General features: G+C 47.9%; 1 protein-coding gene across 1 annotated transcript in view; it reads left to right on the top strand.

Moving 5' to 3' along the window:
• The window catches only part of NXN (nucleoredoxin), a 48897-nt gene that overhangs the window by 18371 nt on the left and 9711 nt on the right, over positions 1-20815 (top strand). The window contains exons 2-5 of the mRNA XM_031591573.2: positions 14102-14219; positions 15621-15754; positions 16154-16254; positions 16496-16602. Of these exons, the coding sequence (XP_031447433.2) occupies positions 14102-14219; positions 15621-15754; positions 16154-16254; positions 16496-16602 (460 nt within the window). The remainder of the gene's footprint in view (positions 1-14101; positions 14220-15620; positions 15755-16153; positions 16255-16495; positions 16603-20815) is intronic.

A 20815-nucleotide genomic window follows, 5' to 3' on the forward strand; every position in this document is an offset into this window, starting at 1 on the left:
GTAAATTGGATAATCTGCTCGGCCTTGCCTTTCTGTTTACCTTAACGTTTGTTATGACAAAGAAGATGGATTTTTCCTGGCTCTTGCATGCACTGTATGTAAACCAACAAGATGCAGTACATGGGTCAGCGTGCAGCCTGCTGCCAGCAGGGAATTGGGGCAGTCGGTGCCGTGCAGTGCTGTCAGTGTTTACTCACTGCCTTGTGCCTGTGGTTTGCATTACACCTCCGCAGCTCGGCTCCTCCAATTCCCCAGCCACTCACTAGCACACACAGCTCTGTTCCAGACAGTTTTTTCCATGGAAATAGAGGAATCTAGGAGAAGAGCTACAGCTAAACCTTCAGTGTCCGCCAAACCCCTTAGACCTGGTGAATTCTTGGAAATGAGAAGGAATTTGTCCTTATCTTCAGCTTCTCCACTTTTAGTCCAGTCAAATTGGCCTTGAATCTCAGGATAGTTTTTGCACAGACTTTCCTCACTGTCGTCTTGAATCCCGAGTTTCTCAGCTCTTACAACCCACCTGGGGAATTCCTTTTCTTTCTCCCCATTCCTCTTCGTTGTCATTGTGACCGATGTAAGTTATCGGTGCTAGCTTGTCAATAGAGGCTTGGAAGAAAAGGTTTTGTGCTGTGCTGCTCAGCTGGCTGTATAAACATGAAAGCACCGGGTTTTTAACTAGCTGGATCACATGGCTTTTCCCTGCGAAGCTTTTGCCAAAACACTTTGCTAGATAAAAGAGCTGCTGAGAAAGACCAGGTCACCAACAGATCGTCTGCAAAGGAGGATAACATTGATCTTTGTTTTAGTTTTACTTTTGTTTCTTGTAACTTCTCAGTAAGAGCAGGGAGTTGAGTATGAATCATTTTTATCTCTTGGTCAGAAATGAAGCTGCACAGGGCGCTGGGCTGCCTGGCAGGAGCTGGTAAAGGGGAGCCCAGCTGCATCCCTGCTTCCTCAGACTCTGGTGTCCTCCTTATCCCAGCTGTGGGGCAGCAGGGCACAGGGGGACTGAGACTCGCACAGCCTTGGTCTGCTCCCTATTCAAGTTTTGGGGCAGGTCAGGCAGAGCAGGTTACACCGGTGCTGTGCTCCTCTGAAACCAGGGGTCCTCTCAGACAGCCAGAGACAAGTTATACCTGGCCCTGTGCTTAGTGAGAATGAGGGAAGCCTTGTTTCCTCGATGTTTAAATTGTGATGGCAGCGTATCGCAGGAGGGTGCAGCAGAAACTGATGTTCCCAAGGCTTTCTTCCAGGCATGTCCCCTCTCAGGCTGGAATAACACAACCATTTCTACTGCAAACCACCAGCAAAGCTAAATCTTTCGTGCCTCTTCAGCATTTACCACGGAGAGAGAAGTTTGCACAGCTGTCGGGTAGCTGGTTGGAAGAAATTACAACTCAGCATCTCTTTGATCTGGCTTCTCGCAGCGTGCCAGTCCCTGTCACAGCCATCTCTTGGTGCCACCAGGCTGCAGGACCAGAGCACGACCTTCCCCAGGAGGTACACGTGGACCTGGGTTCTGCTGGTGCTGCAGGCTGAACTCCAGTTCTGCTCAATTGCTTGTGATGTGCTGAGCACGGTTGTTGCAGAGCCCTGCCAAAGCACAGTGCTGTTTAATAGCAAAGTAGCTCCAGGCCCAAACAGGTTTCGTGCTTCCTGCTTCCCTTCCCCAAACTCCTCTTTAAATATCTGAGCTGGTGACTTATTGCCTTGAGTTTGCTGAGCTCTTTGAACTGGAATAAATGACAGGCTCTGGGGATGAGGCCTTTGATCAGGAGCTCACCTCTCACCTTTTCGGGCAAGGCTTTGAGTCAGGTGTGGGATTAAATGCACAAGGTTTGGTGCCCCCCAGGTCACGTCCTGAGCAAGCTGCAGAAGCTGGCTCGGATCTGGGAAACCTGAGTTTTAGATCCCAGCACCGTTCTGTAGAGTTTAAAGGTAAAGAAAGGGCAAAGCAGGCTCTGAGTAAGAGGCAACGCTGTGTTCGTGTTTAGACTTTAGGATTCCAGGGTCTTAATTTGCTCTTTTTTTTATGCAAGATTTCACAGAACAGGGAAATATTTCTGCATCCTGTGTCATGATGAAGCACAGAGGGATGGGAGCAGGCTGGCTCTCACCTGCCTTGTGTCCATCAGCAGTGCTTATCACTGCTCTGGGTGAGTTGTTCTGCTACTTGTGCAAGCAAGTCCTCCCTATCCTGCCTCCTGGATAAGCCTCTTATAGATGATTGAGAGATTCCTGGCACCCATCTCTTTGCGTAATGCTCTCTTAATGTTGTTATTTTGTTAATGAGTGTCTGAAGATGCTTTATGGGAAGGCACTGGCTCTGTCGGTGCAGGCTGGGGAAGATGCAGGTCGCATGTGTTTGGCTAAGCAAGCCTGGGCATGGATCCTGGGGGAAGTGCCTTTCCCATCCCAGGGAGATGCTCAGCACCCAATGCATGGGACTCCATGGGGAGGCTGTAATAGCAAGACTTGGACTGTGAAGCATCAGGAGAATTCTCTACAGAAACACATTACTGCTTTTTACTGTCATTACTACTGTTGGAATAGCGCTTGGCTGCCTGCCTTTGTAGTGTCCCTGAGAGGACAGAGGTTGCAGAAGCCACATGACAAAACAGGACACAATAGAACATCTTGGTGGTGTTTATTTTCTGAAAACAAGAGTTGAAGTCAGAGTTTGAGCCTCGGCAGGACAGAGACCTTTCTGACTGTCTTACTGATGGCGAGGTTACCAGTGAGAGTACATAAATCCCACTGTCAGGTTGTCCCCAAATGCCTGACCTGTATTTCATAGTCCCTGTTGGTTACAGATTGGTGTTTTATGACGATGGGGTCCCAACCCCATTTAATCTGCTTCTGACTGCGCTGCTGTGATGATGCTGTTTGGCATTATGGCAGATTTAACAGTGATGCATCCAGAGCACTTTGTCCTCAGGGTTCCCAGTGGGACTGCAGAGGGCTGGAGCTCGATTCGAAGCTGCACGAGGTCTGGGGGTCTCCTACTGAGCTCCCTCTGCAGCCACGCCAGTGCTTGGAGGTGAAAATTGAGCAGCAGCTGCTGGATAATGAGCCCTTGGGTTTGAGAATTTCTTCTCCCTCAAAGGACCAGTGCAGGGCTATTGCACAGTGCAGCTTTGGGCAACTCCAGCAGGATGTGTGCTGGTGTGCATGGCGAGACGACTGTCCCAAACTTCCTGGCCTTTGATGTGCTGTGTGTGTAATGAGCATCTGCCCTCTAAGAGAAAACAGATTGGAGTTATAAATTTGAAAAAAAAAAAGAGGGAGCAGTTTTGCTTAATCATTTTCACACAGATCCACAGGCATTTCTATGAGAGCATCTGGTTGAGGAGTTTGGGCTGCTTTGAACTCTTGTGTAGCTTCTGCAGTCTCAGGCAGAGAGTGATGTTCCAGATGCTGTTCTCAGCAATCAGATCAATGACATCCTTATTCAGACTTTTCATTTCTTAAAGAAGGAAAGAAGTAGATTGCACTTTTTAAGATTATCTGAAGTATCAGGGATCTGCAAGCATTTCTTCCCTCTCTTATTAGAGTAGAGCGCTGCAAATTATTTCCCCATTTACAAGCACCATTTGGGAAGCAGGAGGAAGTGAGCTGCCTCCCTTTATAGTTTCCTGTTCCCTTCAGGTTCTTGTCACTGCAAGAAATACAGGAATTTTTGTACTTAACTCAAAGATTTTATTTCAGGGAGAAAAGGTGTAATGCAGCAGTGCCCCTCTGTGCAGCTTGCCAAGCAGGCTGTCCTTGTGTGCAAACATTTGTGTGTGTGGGAAAATCACTGAGAGGCAGGGAAAGTGCAGGAAAGCTTTTGGGATTTGACTTAAGTCCACGAATACCCTTCCTGGTCAGATGCTGGTGCAGGAACACAGTTGCACAGGCTGCTCTGTGCCACTTTGCCAATGGGATTTGCCAGAGGCATGTTGCCTGTATACCTGCTTCCCATCTGTAGGAGTGCTGCCAGCCTTGTGGTGTCGAGTGCATTATTTCTCAGATGGAGAGGTCCTCAGGGTCACCGAGTCCCCACATTTGGATGTAGCTCCCCTGGCACCTCTGCAGTGGATCTGTAAGGATTTCCATCACCCCCTGGATCTGCTCTTTCGTCTCCTGCCTTGGCTGAGAAGCGTCAATAGCTGAGATCACAGCTGCAGGATTTTCCTTGGGATGTCCTGGAGGAAAGGTTTCTGATTTTCTGCCTGTAAAAGCCATTGGGCAAGAGAAGGACCCACACCTTGTCCTCATGGAATTGGTACTTGCTGAAGGTCTGATTGCTGCACAAGATACGGAACAAAATTCCATAAAATAAGCCAAAGATTTTGTTCTCATTAGTGTAAAATCATGAAATCTGGTGTTTCTGATGTCGCTAGAGAGAGAAGGAGAATTAACTCCTGGAGAATGTAACCAGAGGATACTTAAAAGGCAAATTGCTCACATACTTTCTTTAAAATTTGCATGAGTGTAGTAAAAGGTCATCGTAAGTGCTGAATCTGCTCCTCAGATCCTCGCCCGCTGGCGGCTGATTGCAAGAGCCTGTTGCTAAGTGTTCCTGGAAACGGAATAAAGATGAAGCAAGATAATTGAACAAGAAGGAGGGAGAGGGGAAAAAGCTTGGAGCTAATAGTCAAACTGTGGAGCTGCCAAATGAGATGAATATGTCGGAGTTTGATTCTGTGGCTGCATCTAATCAGCTCTGACTGAGGGCTGGATGGGAGTGCCCAGCCTGGAACTTCATGGCAGAGCCATGGAAGGAGCTGCATGGATGCCAGCAGCAGATTTGCTGCGTTTTCCAAAGCTCATCCAACTCCAAGCACGCTGCTTTCTAACGTTTAGTTTAGAGCAGAGGACGAGAAAGCAAAACACGCTCTGAAGATGGTTTGTGTTATTTCTGTGTATAAATATGCTGTTCCTGCGGTGTGCATTTTGTTAACCTGGGATCTTTATCTAGACAATCAGTAATCACCAAAACCAACGGGACAAAGCAATAACACAAACAAATCCGGAGCTTGGCTGAGCAGACAGCTGCAGCTCCAGGTGACCTCAGAGGGGTTTTTCTTGCTAGTTTTGCAGCAGGCTCCCTCTTGCTATGTGAAACATGGATCAGGCTGCCTGGAATAGCAGTCCCTCCAGGGGGTGCCCAGTTTGTCCCAAGGCTTCAGCTTGTCTCATGTCAGTGGTTTGCATTTTCTCAGTCAAACCCTTGTGCAGCTCCTGTTTGTTGCTGAAAAGACAAGGAAGCAAAACTTCCTTCAGCTGCGATGTTTTTCTCGTTGGAGCTTTTGTGAAAGTGCAAAACTTTCTCTTTCGCTGTCTCCATGGATCGATTTCCTGGAAATAGTTTCAGTAACTGTTTCTGGAGTGATTTTTATCATCCCAAAGCATTTTACAACCTCTGAATTTAGTAACAGCTGAAAGACAGCCACATCTGAGGAAGGCTGCTGCCAGTGCACAGCAGCATTAGGCATTCCATAAAGGAACACACACTTGGCTTTTTTTTTTTTTTTTAATACAGAATCCTTCTTATTCTGCCAAAAAGACAAGGCTGTGCTCTACCATTCATCCCCTTTGGGTTCAGAGCTCAGCGGCGTCGCGGCACACTGAGCAGGCTGAAATCTTTCCTTCCAGTTTCCAGCTGGGTCTGGCTGTCGGAGGAGGTAATGAATACGCTGCATCTTATCTGACATTTCAACTGCCCCCGTGGGATTCGTGGTGTCATCGGTTTCTGACAGCGGCGTCTCGTTCCTGGCAGGTTCCCTTCGCACCGTGCTCAGTCTCTGTTTAAAATAGCAGCCTGGGGAGAAGGAGGCTGCTCAGTGGAGTCGGCGGTGGGGGATTGGTGTCCTAAATGCCATGTTGTGTCTGCACGCTGACTGATGGACTCGCTTCTCCAAGAAACCATTTATCTCGTGACTTCGTGACTCGAGCCAGGATGGAGCTGGAGCTTCTGACCTTGCTACTGATTTATCACCGCTCCTTTTGCTCTTTTTAATCGGTTCGGCAATCTCAAAGCATCACTTAAGGCTGAAAATGAAGGTTTTCAGCCCCGAGGGCAGCCCTGACCTCTTGTCAATGGATGTGAGATCGTGGTCCCAACTGCACTGCTGGGTGTTGCAGGAGGGCTCCGGGTGCCATGCAAGCTGCAAAGCAAAGCTCCACTCCCGCTCCATCCTGCATTGCTTTCTACTTTCTTAGCTAATTCTGTGAAGTTAGAACAGAGGATTTAATGGACAAACCTGTCCTATAGAGGAGCGGTCAGGTGAGGAAAGGGTTTCTCCTTCTGCTGTACACTGGCTTTTGCTGCTGTTTCGGTATTAGTTTAGCCAGAGCTATGTTTAGGGTTATTCTAGTCTGGTTTTTAACATGTGCAGTTGATTAATTACTAATGCTGGCCTAGCGGTTGCATTTTCGTATTTAGACGTCACTGGCTTGGCTCCTGTCGGGTTTACATTTCCAACCTGCAGCCTTTCTGAGGAAGGATTGGATTTCAGCTTGGGACAGAGGAGGAAGAGGGGAGTGCATCAAGCCTGCACGGTGCATCCTGCAGCAGCTGCTGCCTTCAGGTGATGGCCGAGCCCCAGGTAGCCCCGTGCTGTCACTGGAGGGGATCACTTCCAGCACATGGGGCTGGCTGACTCAAGAACACTGAGATCAGAGTGTGGTTGCAGAGTGAATTGCTTGGGGAGGCTGCAGTGGATGCAGCTGCAGTGGTTGGACCTGGCATGCTGTAACCACTCACTCCCACTGGAGCTCCTGCAGGAACCTATTTGCTTTCAATAGTGCGTACAGTCGCAGTGATGCAAATGCTTTGTTTAGTGCAGCTTTGTGCAATGAAGTGTCACCAGTGATGCTGTGGATGAGCTATTTCATTGCAAAAGGCACTGCATATTGAGCAGGTTTCCCATCTTCTGGTTGTTCTTCATACGTCAGCAACAGTGGGTAGATGCCTTCCTAATTTTACAGTGCTGTTCATTTGTACGCAGTTCAACACTGCAGGGCTTCTAACTTCTTAGATGCTGTTTATTAGAGAGGCAGAAAGTAATACATCTGGGCAACGTGGCAGCTAGTTGGGTCAGTGGCACTTTGTGTGAGTGCATGCCAGCTCCAGGCTGCAGTAAACTTTCTCTCTCCTTTCTTTTTGAGGTCTGAAGGGTTGTCTGAATACGCTGATTTTTAGTGTATTTCAGGTATTGTCTCATTTTCCTGTGATATACATACACTGCTAAGATTCTTGGTATAACACTTCTTGGAAAAAAGCTAAATTAGATATATTTTTAAATGCAAACAAGTATAAAAATGACTTATCTATCCCTTTGGCTAGATATTAGCATAGGTGAAGATGCTACAGCTGGGCAACCTGATCTTATTGTGGCTGTCCATGTTCGTTGCAGGGGTCTGGATGACCTTTAAGAGTCCCTTGCAGCTCAGATGATTCTGTGCTAGCAAAATACTCCTCCTTTGCTTTGGTAGCACCTTCATTCTTTGAAGGCCACACGAGCGTGGGAGCAGTGCAGTGGAGGCTGCCAGTCTGTGGGGTGTCCTGGGGCAGCTCATGGCATCCTGAGGCTGTGGCTGCCCTAGGATGCTTACAGCACCAACAAATGCTCTATTGTCTTCTCAGCAAGGCTGTTTTTTTGTTTTTATCTGATTGTGTAAAGTTCCCTTTCGGATTAAGTGCTGAAAACAAAACAGAAACCACACCAATACCACATTGTGTTTATTAAACAACGACAAAAAAATCCCAATGTCCCTGCCGATTTAAAAGGCTTTTGTGTTTGGTGGGAACTCTATCTAAACTTCGGGCTTTTCAAAAGTGTTTTCTTTCTTGATGACCTGGGATTGCAGGGCATTCGACCTCACGATGACTATCTGCACTGGATACCAGCTGCCTTCAAGTGAACGGTAGCAGCAAAAGTGAACGTGACCGATAGGAAATCCATGCTGCAGTGTTGAGGTAACTCTGGCAGCCAGCCTGCTCCGGATGACAGATGAGACCTGGGACCAGGAGAGACTCTGAACTTGTATTTGACGTCCCAAACCAACCACCCCACCCCTTCCCTTTCCTATAAACGGATGGAAAAATATCCCTTCCCCACAGAGAGAGAGAAATTATTATTTTTTCTTATTACCTTTGTGTTTACATAGCTGTTTCTTACTTAGTGCTAGTCATCCGGGGGCATAATTTATAGGGGCCGTGTATGACACACTGTGCCTTGAATTTTTCTCACAAACATTTGAACTCCCCCCATCCTCACTGCTCTTTGTGTGCATGTCCTGCTGCTTACTGCCAGAGCTCTGCAAATGGGATGAAAGCTGGCAGAACAGAGCTCAACCAGAAAGCATCGAGATCAGACCCTTCGTCGACCAGTCCTGGCACGTGGCTGTTTGATGGGTGTGCTGGGACCGTGAGTAAATATGTGTGAGGGTTTCAGATGCTGACAGACCTCCTGGGTCCTGCACCCATCATTGCTGTGGGTTTCTCTCTGAGCTCTGAGCCTCTGTTTTCCTGTGGGTAAAGAGGGAATGCTTGATCTCTGGAAAGTAAAACATTGTTTACAAGATATCTGGAGATACTTAGGTATAGACCTCCTGTTAAGCAAAGGTAAACAAAGTCATGCTTGTGAAGAAAAAAGCCATTTTGGGGGGCAATGCTTGTAAGAGTATTTCCCAGTGTATGAAGCATGGACAGAGCAGCCTGTCTTACAGCATCCTCCCTAAGTGAGCTGCTGGCTGTGTTGTTATCTGGGCATTCAGACACTGCTTTGCTCTCCCCTCCCTGAGCACAGCCACTCGTTGAAGCCTGCGCACAGGGCAGGCCGTGGCTCCAGGCCCTGAGGCTTTGCTTGCCATAGATCACGTTAACCTCTCTTAAGTCCCGCTCAAATTAAATGTTTTCATATCAGATGTGGGTTGTGGAAGATCCAGTCTGTCAGCCTGAATGTGTGTCAGGAGGAAATGAGGCAGCTTGTGCTCGGAGTCTGGTGTGTGCGCCAGGGCCTGGCAGCCATATGCTGCTCTGCCCTAACAGAAAATGCTCAGATCTCAGCCGCCAGGGCTGCTTCATCCTGGAATTACTGCAGTAAGTGGGACACAAACGTATTTTATCACCTCAGCAGGGTGACAGAGGGTCCACCTGGACCCTCTGTGCAAATCCTGATGGGATTTAACATGTGCAGAGAAAAGCCTGGTTGCACGTGACTGTGGGATGGGGCTGGTGGTGGGGACAGCTGCCACTGCAGAACCCTGTGATGGTGGTGCTGGGGCAGTGATTGGAAACCAAGAGTGGTCAGAGAGAGGAAAATGGAGGAAATGATGCAATGAAAGCATAGGGTTTTGCTGGCTGAGCCCCTCCTTGTACAAGAATTTTGACCACTGTGCTCCTCAGAAATCCATAAAGACCAGTCCTCTGCTGGCAGGGGTTGGCCAAAAAACCCTAACAAAAAGGATTCCTTCCGTTTTACCTTGGAAGCTTTTGGCCTTGTGTGCAGCAGGGAGGAACAAAAGCTGCAGGCATGCAGTGCGGTGGTGCCAGGCTCAGTTGTGAGACAGCCCCACTGCTTGCAGAGGGGCAGCTCTGATATTGCAGCCTTTGGGGGCTTTGGTTTTGGTTTTTGCTTGCACGGCTCACGCAGTTGGGCTGCAGCCAGCGGGGGGAAGTGCATACAATTGCATTTACAGCGATCTTGTTGACTGCAATTCCAAATCCTCTCTCCTCGTTTTATTAATGGGGGAGACAACATCTCTCTCACCGTTGTATTTTGTAATTAGATTTTAATTTCCTTTTAGAGAGAAACAGCAGCACCGCAGCCATGAATTTATTTCAAGCCCACTTGTTTGGCCTTCTGTATGACAAGATCAGACCCTGGCAGACACCATCTGCCCCCAAACTCTCCCTTCTGTACTCAGCTGAGTTTTGTTCCCTCGCCATGCCCCATTCCTGCAGATTGGAAGGGGAAGCCTTCTCCTGAGCTCAGCCTGAATCGCTGGGACAGGCGTTAAGTGGATTTAAATCCACGGGGTGAGGGAGCTGCCTGTTGTTCTGCAGCCTGTTGCTCTTTGCAGAGCCTGGGTGGCCCCTGGTGCTTGTAAACCCTTTAAGGCACGCTGTAAAAGCTGTGATTTAACACGAAGAGCGAGCCAGGACAGAAGGGTCCCTGCAGCGTGGGGCCGTGGGAGCGGGGCAGTGGGGAATGAGGGTGGTGTAGGTTCCGAGGGGCTGCAGCCTCCCCTCTGTCCCTCTGCAGGTTTCCTGGTTGTTATTCTCGTTTGCCACAGGAACTTCAGACATTGAATGGTGTGCGTTGGTCAGCTTAGCCTCCTGGTTCACGTGTTTGTGAACTGATGTGCTTTGGAGCGAGGACTGGGGAGGAGAGGAGGAAATCCAAACAGGATTAGTTATGGTATCTTCGAGAAATAACGAGGGCTGTAAGAGGACTGCAAAACATACAGAATTAATCTTCCTGTGCCTTTTGGCACAGGCAGGTATCGCTGAAAGCTCCCACTTCTGGCTGGAGGCAGCTCTTTAAGCTATGGAGGATGGAAATGCAGCATCTGTTGCAGTCCCAGTTTGCACAACAGTGGAAAAATGCAGCTACCAGGGGACTGGTGAGTAAACCTCCTGTGAAAGCAAGGCTGCATCCCAGTCCCCCCATGCTGCACAGCGAACAGTTGTGTTTTATCTTTACCAGCGTTAACCACTACAGCTCAGAATTTATGTTCATAAGTTAATGCGACCAGGGCTGATAAATCAATCAGCAGAACCAGAAATAGCGACCTGCAGCTGTTAGGAGAAGGAGTTCCCTTTCCCAGCAGTGTGTACTGAGCAGGAGGGGATTTCATCTGCCCCAGCCAGATTCCAGCCATTTTGCTGAGAACAAAAAGCAGCGGTTTGCTAGCAGGGAGACCTCTGGTTTGACACCTTTATTGGGGAAAATTACTCCAGCGTGCCTCAAGGTGAGACATTTCCAAGTCCTCCAGGGATGAAGGATGTGGCACTAGTGTGGAGAGCTGCTCGTCACCAACGTGGATACATTGTGCTGCTGTAGTGCCTGCGGTCTGGGATCGCTGTCACCTGCCAGAGGGTAAAAGGAGCTGGTTACAGCATTGCTGGTTACATCCCTCCTCAGGTCCCGGATGGTTAGGACCCTCAGACCTCAAGTAATAAGTGGTGGTTTTAAAGTCTCTTGCAGCTGGTTGTGGATGGAGGCACGGAGAAGCCCCAGGACTGTGGTTTCCAGCTCCTCCAGCATGGCGTAGTGATGCTTTGCATTATGGATAAGGTTACTGGTGGAATGGAGTGACTCTGTTTTTTCCGCTGGACTGCTTGACTTAACCACCTGCACAGGAGCCAGATCGGTTTCTGTAAAGCCAATCAGCCTACATGGCATCTTAAGAGAGGCTCCTTTTCCAGCAGGCATTTGGGGTTGAGTGTTGAATTCAGCAGGCGTGCACAGTGATCAGGAGTGAGGAGCGCTCGGAGAGGATCAGCTGATTTCAGGCTGAGCAGTCTGTAGATTATTTCCACATCTGTGTTAGCTTTGGCTTGATCCCACAGATTTGCAACAGCTGTTGGGAAGCGGAGCAGAGATCCCCTCTTTAAATGGATGATCAAATCCTCCGAGTGTGGAGTGTGTTATTTCTATGTCATCCTCTTCAAGACAGGAAAAACAGCTTTTAAATGTTGCTGAGGCAGCACTCAGCTCTGCTGCCTGAGCTATCATCCGATCTTCCTGCGGTTTCAGAGCCGGTCGTAATTTGGGTTCTGCATCCCACGCCTCGCCCTGATATGTGGCCTTTGGAGAGGTGTACATCTGCCTGCCTTTGCCCAGGTACCTGCACAACAGCTGCCTCTTTTCTCTTGGGCTCACCTCCCTGCACATCACCGACATCCCATGTTGTGCTTGGAGGGTGATCAGCTCCCTGGATTTTTGTTCTTTAAGATACCAGGTGCCTCTGGTGTCTCTTGTACTTCAGTTATTCCGTGAGGGTATTGACAGAGATTTTTGCTACCAACAAAATGTTCAGAATTCTGATTCAAGGGCAGAAGCAGAGGTGGCAGCAAGTGCATCAGGCATAGCACAGAGTGGTCTCCTCCATGAAGTGTGTGTGCAGGGGGAGAATCAGAGGGTATTTAAATTCCAGAATTAAATACATGAGAAAATCATTGAGCCCATTTCCCATCCAGGCTGCGTCCCTTCAGGTCTGACCTGCAGTACAAGGAGCCACTGGGCTCTGGAAGGCTGAGCCTGTGAGAAGGGCCATCTCCATGGGGATGGTGATAAATCTTGGCGGTCATCCTTCAGAGCATGCAGTTCTCGATTCTATTCAGCTTTCCTAATGCACAGGGGGACCATCAAATCGGACTGCTGCAGTGTTAACAGTGCATTCGTGTGCTTTCTGATACAGGCATCAAAATTAATAATCTGGCTAATGCTTTGGGATGATTAATTTGCAATTCAAGGCTTTTATAATTGGCCTTAAAATGGCAACGTGATTCAGGTCGTCCTGAACAGGCAGTTGTGTGTTTGTTCATCTGTGCCAAACAGTGGTGTAAATGACAGCTCTGGCGGTGTCCATAGCTGAACAGCCTTTCTTTAAGGGGTGCTTTGGGCCCCAGCTGCTGCTGTTGCATCCTCTGACACCCCAGATGGTTGCTTGGTAAGAGCTGCCAGCTCAGCTGGAGACCAGGGACCAACAGCCAGGTGTGTGTGCTCTGTCCATCCCAGTCCATCCCAGCCACAGTGGGTTTGGTTTGGTTTTACCCCATGCTCTGGCTGCCCCAGCTCCTTTCTTTCGAGGCAGTGAGCTGATTCTGCCTGCTGGGCTCCTTCAGCCAAGCCAAACTGCTACAACACACTGCAGTGCCCTCAGGGAGCTGCTTTCCATATACAAAAGGCTTGGCGAAATGAAGTGAAATGTAAGCAACTCTTTGAGGAGAACTATCCAATTGCTAGTTGTAATTTCCTCGTTGTTTGCAGCACCCTATTATGTGCTTGTGATCCTTATAAAGAGCTCTCCCCCACCCTTTAAACTTCACAGAACTGGGTTTTACCTTCTGTGGTTTGACCACACTCACTGCAGGGGGCTGGTTTGCATTTAGTATCTTTTTATTTTTTTCCTTCTATATGCCCAAAGCTATTTGGTTTGTGAATGAGCATTATGAATGAGTTGGCTTATCCCAAGAAGTGTGTCTATTCAAAATTCAGGGCTGGTGGGCCAAGCACAATACCATATATTTCTCTAGATCCTGGTAAATGCAGATCAGCAGCGTCTTCTTTGATTGTGTTAACACTTTCCTTCAGAGCCAAGAGGATTTTGAATACATTGAAAGCATGTTAGTTCTTGTAACTCACTCAGATAGCTTTTATGTTGGAAATACTATTAAGTACAGTGCCAGCAAAACCTAAATGTGCTGCATAGACCCAAATGCTGCGGGAAGCAGCTGCAAAGCAAAAGGGACACAGCAAAATCTCGACTGGGACATGCAGCGTGTGGCCATTCCAGCCTGCAGGGCTTTTGTTTGGGGTGGGCAGAGGACTGCAGCCAGGCTGGCAGCACGCAGTGCAGCCCCCAGGCAGATGCCAAACCCATTCAGTGGCTCCTTGGGAACACAATTGGGAAGCCCCAGTTACGACAGAGTCATGTTTCTGTGTGTTGGCCTTGTTTTCGGCATGGCTGTGTCTTGGCAGAGGTTATTAAATTTATTTAATGAACATCGAAATTGGAGAAGAGGAAGCAGCCAGGAAAGCATTACAAATTGCTTTAGAGCAGTGGCATTAAAAGTATTTGTGCTTACCGTATCTTCTAAACAAAGCCCTCAAAGCACAGTACAGGGCTGGGAAGTATTATCCCCTTTGATTTGCAGAGAGGCAGATGTGTTTGAAGGAGAAGCCTGTACCTACATCCCTGTTCAAGCCTGCAGCAGGAGGCAGGCAGCGTGCAGTGGCTCCAGCATTGTCCTGCATCAACTCCATTTCTTTGCTTATCTCTGAGCCCTTGTCTAAAAGATGGTAATGCCCCAAAGTCTTCCTGTTCACGCTGCCAAGCTTATCTCTCTTTTCTCTTCTTCTCCCCTCCCTCTGTGTTACAGCTGAAACTGTGGAATAAGTACAGAGTCTCCAACATTCCTTCCCTGATATTTATCGATGCCTCTACTGGGAAAGTGGTTTGCAGGAATGGCCTCCTGGTAATCCGTGATGACCCAGAAGGTAAGACCTGGAGTCCTGTGCCCTAGATACATGGGTATGCAATGCCTTGTTATTTTAGCACTGTTCTGAATTGCCTTGGAGGTTTTTTAAAAAAAAACAAAACACAACAACAAAAAGAGGAAACAAACAGCTATTGTCATACTTGACTAATCAAGGCACTGTATTATTTTCAGTATAACATTTTCTGCATCATTCCTGCCAGATCTTGTGTTTTGGTTTTCTTGTTCGGAAGAACAAAGACTTCCCCTCCAGGATTTTTGTCTGAAGTGCTAATGAGGAAAAAGACTAAGTGAAACACAAAGTTTAGATTTTCTGTGATGGAGGCACACAGATAGAACCTGACTTTGTGTACCTCGGGAACAGAATCTTTCCTAAACAGTGAGTGGGTGCTTATCACTGACATCACACAGCCTGTTAGGATGAGTTCTCCATTATTTGTAAATGAGACAGAAAAATGCTATTGTTCTCGATTCCCAAAGTTGTGTTGGGAGTTAATTTTAAATCCTTCTTAATTATGTTTGTAAAAACCTAAATGTGCAAAATGCATGCCCTCACATCCTGCAGACCTGATGTTCAGCTGTTAAACTGCCCATGCAAACATCCCTTCATGCAGTAGATCCTGCAAATGGTGGCTGCTGGCAGGAACTGTGCAGCAAATACCAGTTATGGCCTGGGCCATCTGTGATACTTCCTCATCTCTGGCTGAATATCTCAGATCAATTTCTGTAGGAGCTGGCAGCAGATGATTCTGAGCATGTGTTTGTATGTATGCACACACATATTTATTTGGGGTGCAGAGGATTAGTGCAAGTTCTAGAAGTTTGTGTGTGTTCAACATGAGGAAAAAAAAAATTAGTCCAGTGATATGGTTAATTGCTATAGTTAAAGCCTTAAATTTAGAGGAATTAGTGCTGTGATGATGTGTCCTGCACCATCTGCTTCTCTGTTTGTGTAGAATGGCAGCTGGTTGGGAGGCAGGGTGGGTGCAAGGATTGCAATCAGCAAAGTGGCTTTAATCTGTAAGTGGCAAACAGTCTGTCTGTATTCCTGAGCACGTACCACCTTGCCCCCATTGTTAAAACAAACACTGTGGATAAGGAAAAGATGCAGTATCAGGCACAAAACCAGAGCAGAAGTTGCTCTGACTTGGGCAAGGATGCAGGTATCCGTGGAGCTGAGGTCACTCTGGGTGCTCAAGGCAACACTGTGGTGGTTGAGTAATTCTGCATCCCCTTTTAATGGGGTGAACCACAATAGGATCCCTCAAATAGCACCCCCTGTATCTTTTCAAATGGCAGGATGGCTTTTTAGTGAAACTTTTGAAGCTGTAAATGCTCCATATGCTTCCTATTTTGTATTATTATTATTTTTTTTTTCCACTCCAATCCCAACCCTCTCTAGGTCTGGAGTTCCCATGGGGGCCAAAACCCTTCAGTGAAGTTGTTGCTGGACCTCTGCTAAGGAACAACGGCCAGACACTAGACAGCAGTGCTCTGGAGGGCTCTCATGTTGGGGTCTACTTCTCTGCACACTGGGTGAGTGGTGGGTGCTCTGCAGAGCAATTGTGGTGAGCTCTGGGCAGCCCTGGGATGAGGTGAAGAATCATTGCCAACCTCTGCAGAACTTCTGCAAGAGGCTGAAGACATCAGGATGGTTGGTGCATATATAGTTAAGATGCCCTGGTCCTTTTGGGGGAAGCCAGCAGCGTTACAATTGCATGACATCCTCATCTGATCCTTCAGAAGGGGAAGGATTTTCAGATTTCCAAAGTGGGACAGGTTTTGTCAGCAATTTCAGGAGTTAGTGACCTCCTACCATTAACACCAGCCACATCCAAGGCTGTTTCCTGGTTCTCCAGAAGAGAAGAGATCACGTTTGGCTTTCAGTGATGGCTCCATCACCTGGACAGTGTGCCCATGTGTGTTGTTTTGCAGTGCCCACCCTGCCGAAGCCTCACACGGGTCCTGGTGGAGTCGTACCGGAAGATCAAGGAGGCTGGCCAGAAATTTGAGATACTCTTCGTTAGTGCAGACAGGTAATGAAGCAGTACCTCTTGGTGCAGGCAGAGCTGGCTGCCACACAGCAACCAGTCTTGGAGATATTTTATCACAAAAAGCGTGCTGCAGATCCTTTCTTTGTGTTTCCCAGAGGCAGTTGCTGGTGGGCTTAGTGCAATGGGGGAAGAAAGGTCTTTGTAGGCCAGGTTTTTAATGAGGATAAGGGATGTGGCAGGTAGAGGGGCAGCACTGAGGATCCTGCACTGTTGTGTTGCACAGGTCAGAGGATTCCTTCAAGCAGTATTTCAGTGAGATGCCCTGGGTAGCTGTCCCGTATGCGGATGAAGCCAGACGGTCACGCCTGAATCGACTCTATGGCATCCAAGGTAGGAAAGGCCCTTCTGATGTGCAGCTCTCCTTTCTGCTGCTTTAGTTGAACATTTGTGGTGTCTCCTCTTGTTTAACTAAAACAAGAAAATGGCAAAGCAAAGCGCGGTGCCCCCAGGCAGAGCTGCTTCATGTTTCTGCTCTCCACAAACTCGCATTCCTACCACCTGCCAGGCAGGCTGTTAATCGAAACAGGACTTCCATAAACAACCTAATTCTTCCTGGAAACTTGGAAGCTTTTTTTGGCTTGGATGTTTTTTACCTAATTACTGATTTATTTATTTTGTCTTTTCTTGAAGGTTTAAATTTCGTTTTCTTGCTGTTTTATGTAATGCAAAGGCAGGCGATCATTCTCTGCAGAGGCTGAGGAAGATGGCATCTGGTTTATGTTAGCAGCATGAATTACAGAAGAGTGCATGTTTGATGTAAACCATGGCTTTGCCTTTACTGTATGCGTCTGTGCCAGAATCCAGCAGCCTCAGCTGCTCAGAGGGCAGGGAGAGGCTCACTCTGTCTGGGTGTTTTGAGAGTGTCCCAGAGATGATAAAAGTTCCCAGCAGCCCTCCTGGGAACCAGTCTGTTGTTCGTGCAGAGGATGAGGTGCACTGCAGAGAAGTGAAAGGTAAATAGCTTGCAAGGAAGCTTCCATGTGTACGTAGAATTTCTCCTTGTACATAAGGAATTAGGAGATAAAGAGCCACCAGTCTTGCTGCAAACTCTGTGTTTCTCATTGTTTCAGTGCAACATCAACCAGGTGGGTGCAGGCTGAGGCAGGCAGAGAAACAGGAATGTTGCCAAAGGTGCCTCGTCAGTGAGGGTCTGTGGACCATCGTGGTGGTCACGTTTTCCCTCTTGTATTTGCCTGCATTGCTTTTGCAAAGCGTCCTCAGCAGAAGGGTCCCAGAGTGGCCAAACCTTTGAGTGCATTCATTTCAGCTTATTCATCCGTGTTGACTTTAATGGGATAGTTTTGCTGATATGAGCATTTGGCAGAAACCCAGCGAGCAGAAGAAATAATCCCTCTTCAGAATCCTCCCCGAACATCCCTTCTGGGGTGAGCTCAGGTGCCAACGCTGTGCTCTGTTCTCTGACCTCAAATCAAGAGTAACTGTTAGCCTGCTTTAAATAGCCATCATTTTGCTTCTTAATTACCTTCCCACGAGGCAAAAGCTTTCCATATTCATCTGTCTTTTTCCCCAGCCTGCTCAAAACCTTTTCCAGTGCTGGTTTCGGTGGAGCCCTGCAGGACTGCTGCCAGTTTCGTTGGGACTTTCTGTAAATAAGGTGTCCAGACATGGATACTCAGCACTGAGCATGCTGTAGCCAGGGAAACAGTAACAACAGCTTTCCCTTTAACTTCGGCCGCTGTCTCCTTAAATGTCTCTCTTGGTTGTGTGCTGACCTGAAAATGTAAATATTTGCTGTTCCCATGTGCCCTGACCCTTTCCTCACTGACATAGCTCCCATTTTACCCCTGGTATTTCCACGTGACAGGGATGCTTTACTGGGGACGCTGACACTGGGATTTGGGCGTGTTTGACTGCAAACCCTACTTCTTCACAGTTTTTTCATAAAGTAGGAACCTCCCTGCAAGGACGAAGTGTGATGGTCAGTCATGTGGAAGTGTAGAGGAGGACTGGTTTGTACTGTTTTGGGGGAAACCTCCTTCCTGCTCCCAGTGGGTGCTGGGTTGTCACTTATTCCTGTGCAGGCAATGACTCCTCATCCTCACAGACCATTCTAGCAGTTTTGCTCTGTGAATGCCTGCTTGGCTTTCCATGTTTCCTGCCAAACTTGGACAATGCTGTGCTGCTCCTGCAGCTGCCTTTTGTTCTCAGTCCTCGCAGCGCTGTGCAGGGAGCAGCATCCATGCAGCCCTGTGCAGCCCTGCTGGCCTCTGGCACCAGGCAGCCCCTATGTAGGAGCACGTGCCTCGGGTTGTGTCTGCAGGGTGGCTTTTCCTCTGATTTTTCTCAGGCCAGCAGAGCCCTTCCTGGAGCTGGAACAACAAAAGAACTTGTCTTCCTGAACAGCGCTGGGCTGCTGGAAAGCAGCAAGACAGTCAGACCTCATGTTGTTTTAGTTCTGTGTTGGCCCCTACAGCATTCAAAAAAGTCAGTGTAAAATGTAAGTTGAGTTATTGGCCTTTATTTGGGTTGACTTGAATGCCTCTATTCATAACCCATGTGCAGTCGGTGGGCTGTACCATACCCACCTATATTAAATTGCTTCTGGGTGCAGCACTGTCTTGAGAGAGAGTTGTTTCTCATATCACAGCTTCTTATAAAGAATTCTGCATTGTGTGCTTCCGTGTGGCTGTCATAGATGAAGTCTCCTAACTCTCCTTGTTGGGCAGGGAGTGGTAATGAATGCTATACTTAGATGGGAATTGTCCTTTATTGCATGTCCTAGGAGAGATTTTGTGATCCTGGAAGTTCCCTGCGGGATGCATTGCAGCACTGTGGGATTTGCAGTTACCTGGGGGGACTTCAGAGACCTGTTGTTTCAGCCCTGGGCTCTGTTCCAGACACCCACTGGTCACTTCGCAGCCCAGATGGGAAGTCATGACCAGGAGAGGTTTCCTGTGCTGGGTTTCTGAAGCTTTCTTCTAAAGAGGTCAAAAAAAACCCCAGCAATCAAACCCAGCGTTGTGTTCTCTGAGCTTTTTATTCACGGTGATTTTGATTGCTCAGCCAGCAGACTTAATGCAGATGAGATTTCCATGTCGGATATGGGTTTTAATATATAAATAAATGCATTGCCAGGTTCAGTAACAAATCACTTGGCCCCCATGTTTTCTCAAAATGCTCGCCTCGTGGGAACTGAATCCATTTTCTACTGCGTAGAGTCAAACTGAGCCCGTCTATGCTAATTCTCATCTAAAGCTTATACAATATTCATTGCAGAACGTCTGATCTATGATTCTTCTTGATAACTAAATTCTGGTGTTATGACTCACAGCAATTACCAGAGCCCCCAAAAGGCTCTAAAATAACACGTAGTGGCTGTAGGTGAGTAGGGAGGTGGGGAAATACCCAGGTTAGCAGGTGTGGGTTTGGTTTAAGGCTTGCTGGTTAACGATGCCCAACCAGAGATGCAGGGGATGGAGCTTAGGAGACCAAGAGAGTGCTCAGTATGCTCTGGGGTGGCTGTGGCAACAGGGACAGATGCACTGCAGCAGCCTCAGCCTTCACCATATGGATCCAGAAAGGAAAGCAGAGCTTTGTGGTTGATGAGGAGCCTCTGATGCCAAATGAAAGGTGAAATTTATGGATCCTGCATGTCACATGCCTCCCAACGGGCTGAAAATCATGAAATCAGCCTCAAGTTTTCAGATGTGTTATTGGCATTCCCAAACACGTTAAACACAGGGTGATTTATCTTAGAGTCTTATTTTCTGAATCTTGGAAGTTTTAGCAGCTGGGTGCTTTGGTGTGTGTCTGCAATGCAAATCTAACTGTTCAGAATAGCAGATGAAATCACTGGTGTCTGTGGGGTAGCACTGACAGAATGACCTGTGTCTAAAGCAGGCCCTGATTATTTCCAGGTCAAACAGGCTTCTTTGCAGCCTGCTTCAGTCTGCTGGATTTTGGGGCTGGCTGGCCAAAGGAGGTGCAGGAAGGGCTGTGGCCTTGCTGAGAGCTGATCCCACAGACCCAGTGCTGCGGCTGGCTGGCTGCATCTCTCAGATAATGCAGGTCTGGAGGGGACCAAATAGCAGGCATCCTGAGTGGGGATGAGAATCATAAATGGATAAAGACCTGATTTATGTGGGGTGCTGATCATCATGTGCTTTCTCTTGGCTTCAGTAGTATTTTGTGATGCTTTGTGCCTTGCAGGATAGGGACAGAGAGAGTTTTCCCAATCCCTTCCACTCTGTTTAACCTCTCCCTACCCTGGAGCTATTTTGAATACCAGAAGGTAATGAATAAGCCTTTCTGTGATAGAAAATCTCTTTCTTGGCATTCCCTTAGGATTTGCAAGCCCAGCCATCACGCTGTGTTACTGTGCAGCTCCTGCAGCTGACCCAAGCAGCTCCGTGCATGGGAGGAATGTGAGCAGCCCTGTCTGGGCTGGAATGAGGGGAATGCAGCTGCTCGCCCGGACCTGCAGGCAGGCTGGGACAGACAGTCAGCCGTGTATTTCCTAGAGAAATGCCTAGAATTCAAAGGGCTCGTGAGTAACCCAGTGTTGTATAGGGGGACAGTGCCA

The sequence above is a fragment of the Phasianus colchicus genome, chromosome 21, assembly GCF_987193195.1.
Source record: "Phasianus colchicus chromosome 21, bPhaCol1.hap1.1, whole genome shotgun sequence".
Lineage (NCBI taxonomy): Eukaryota > Metazoa > Chordata > Aves > Galliformes > Phasianidae > Phasianus > Phasianus colchicus.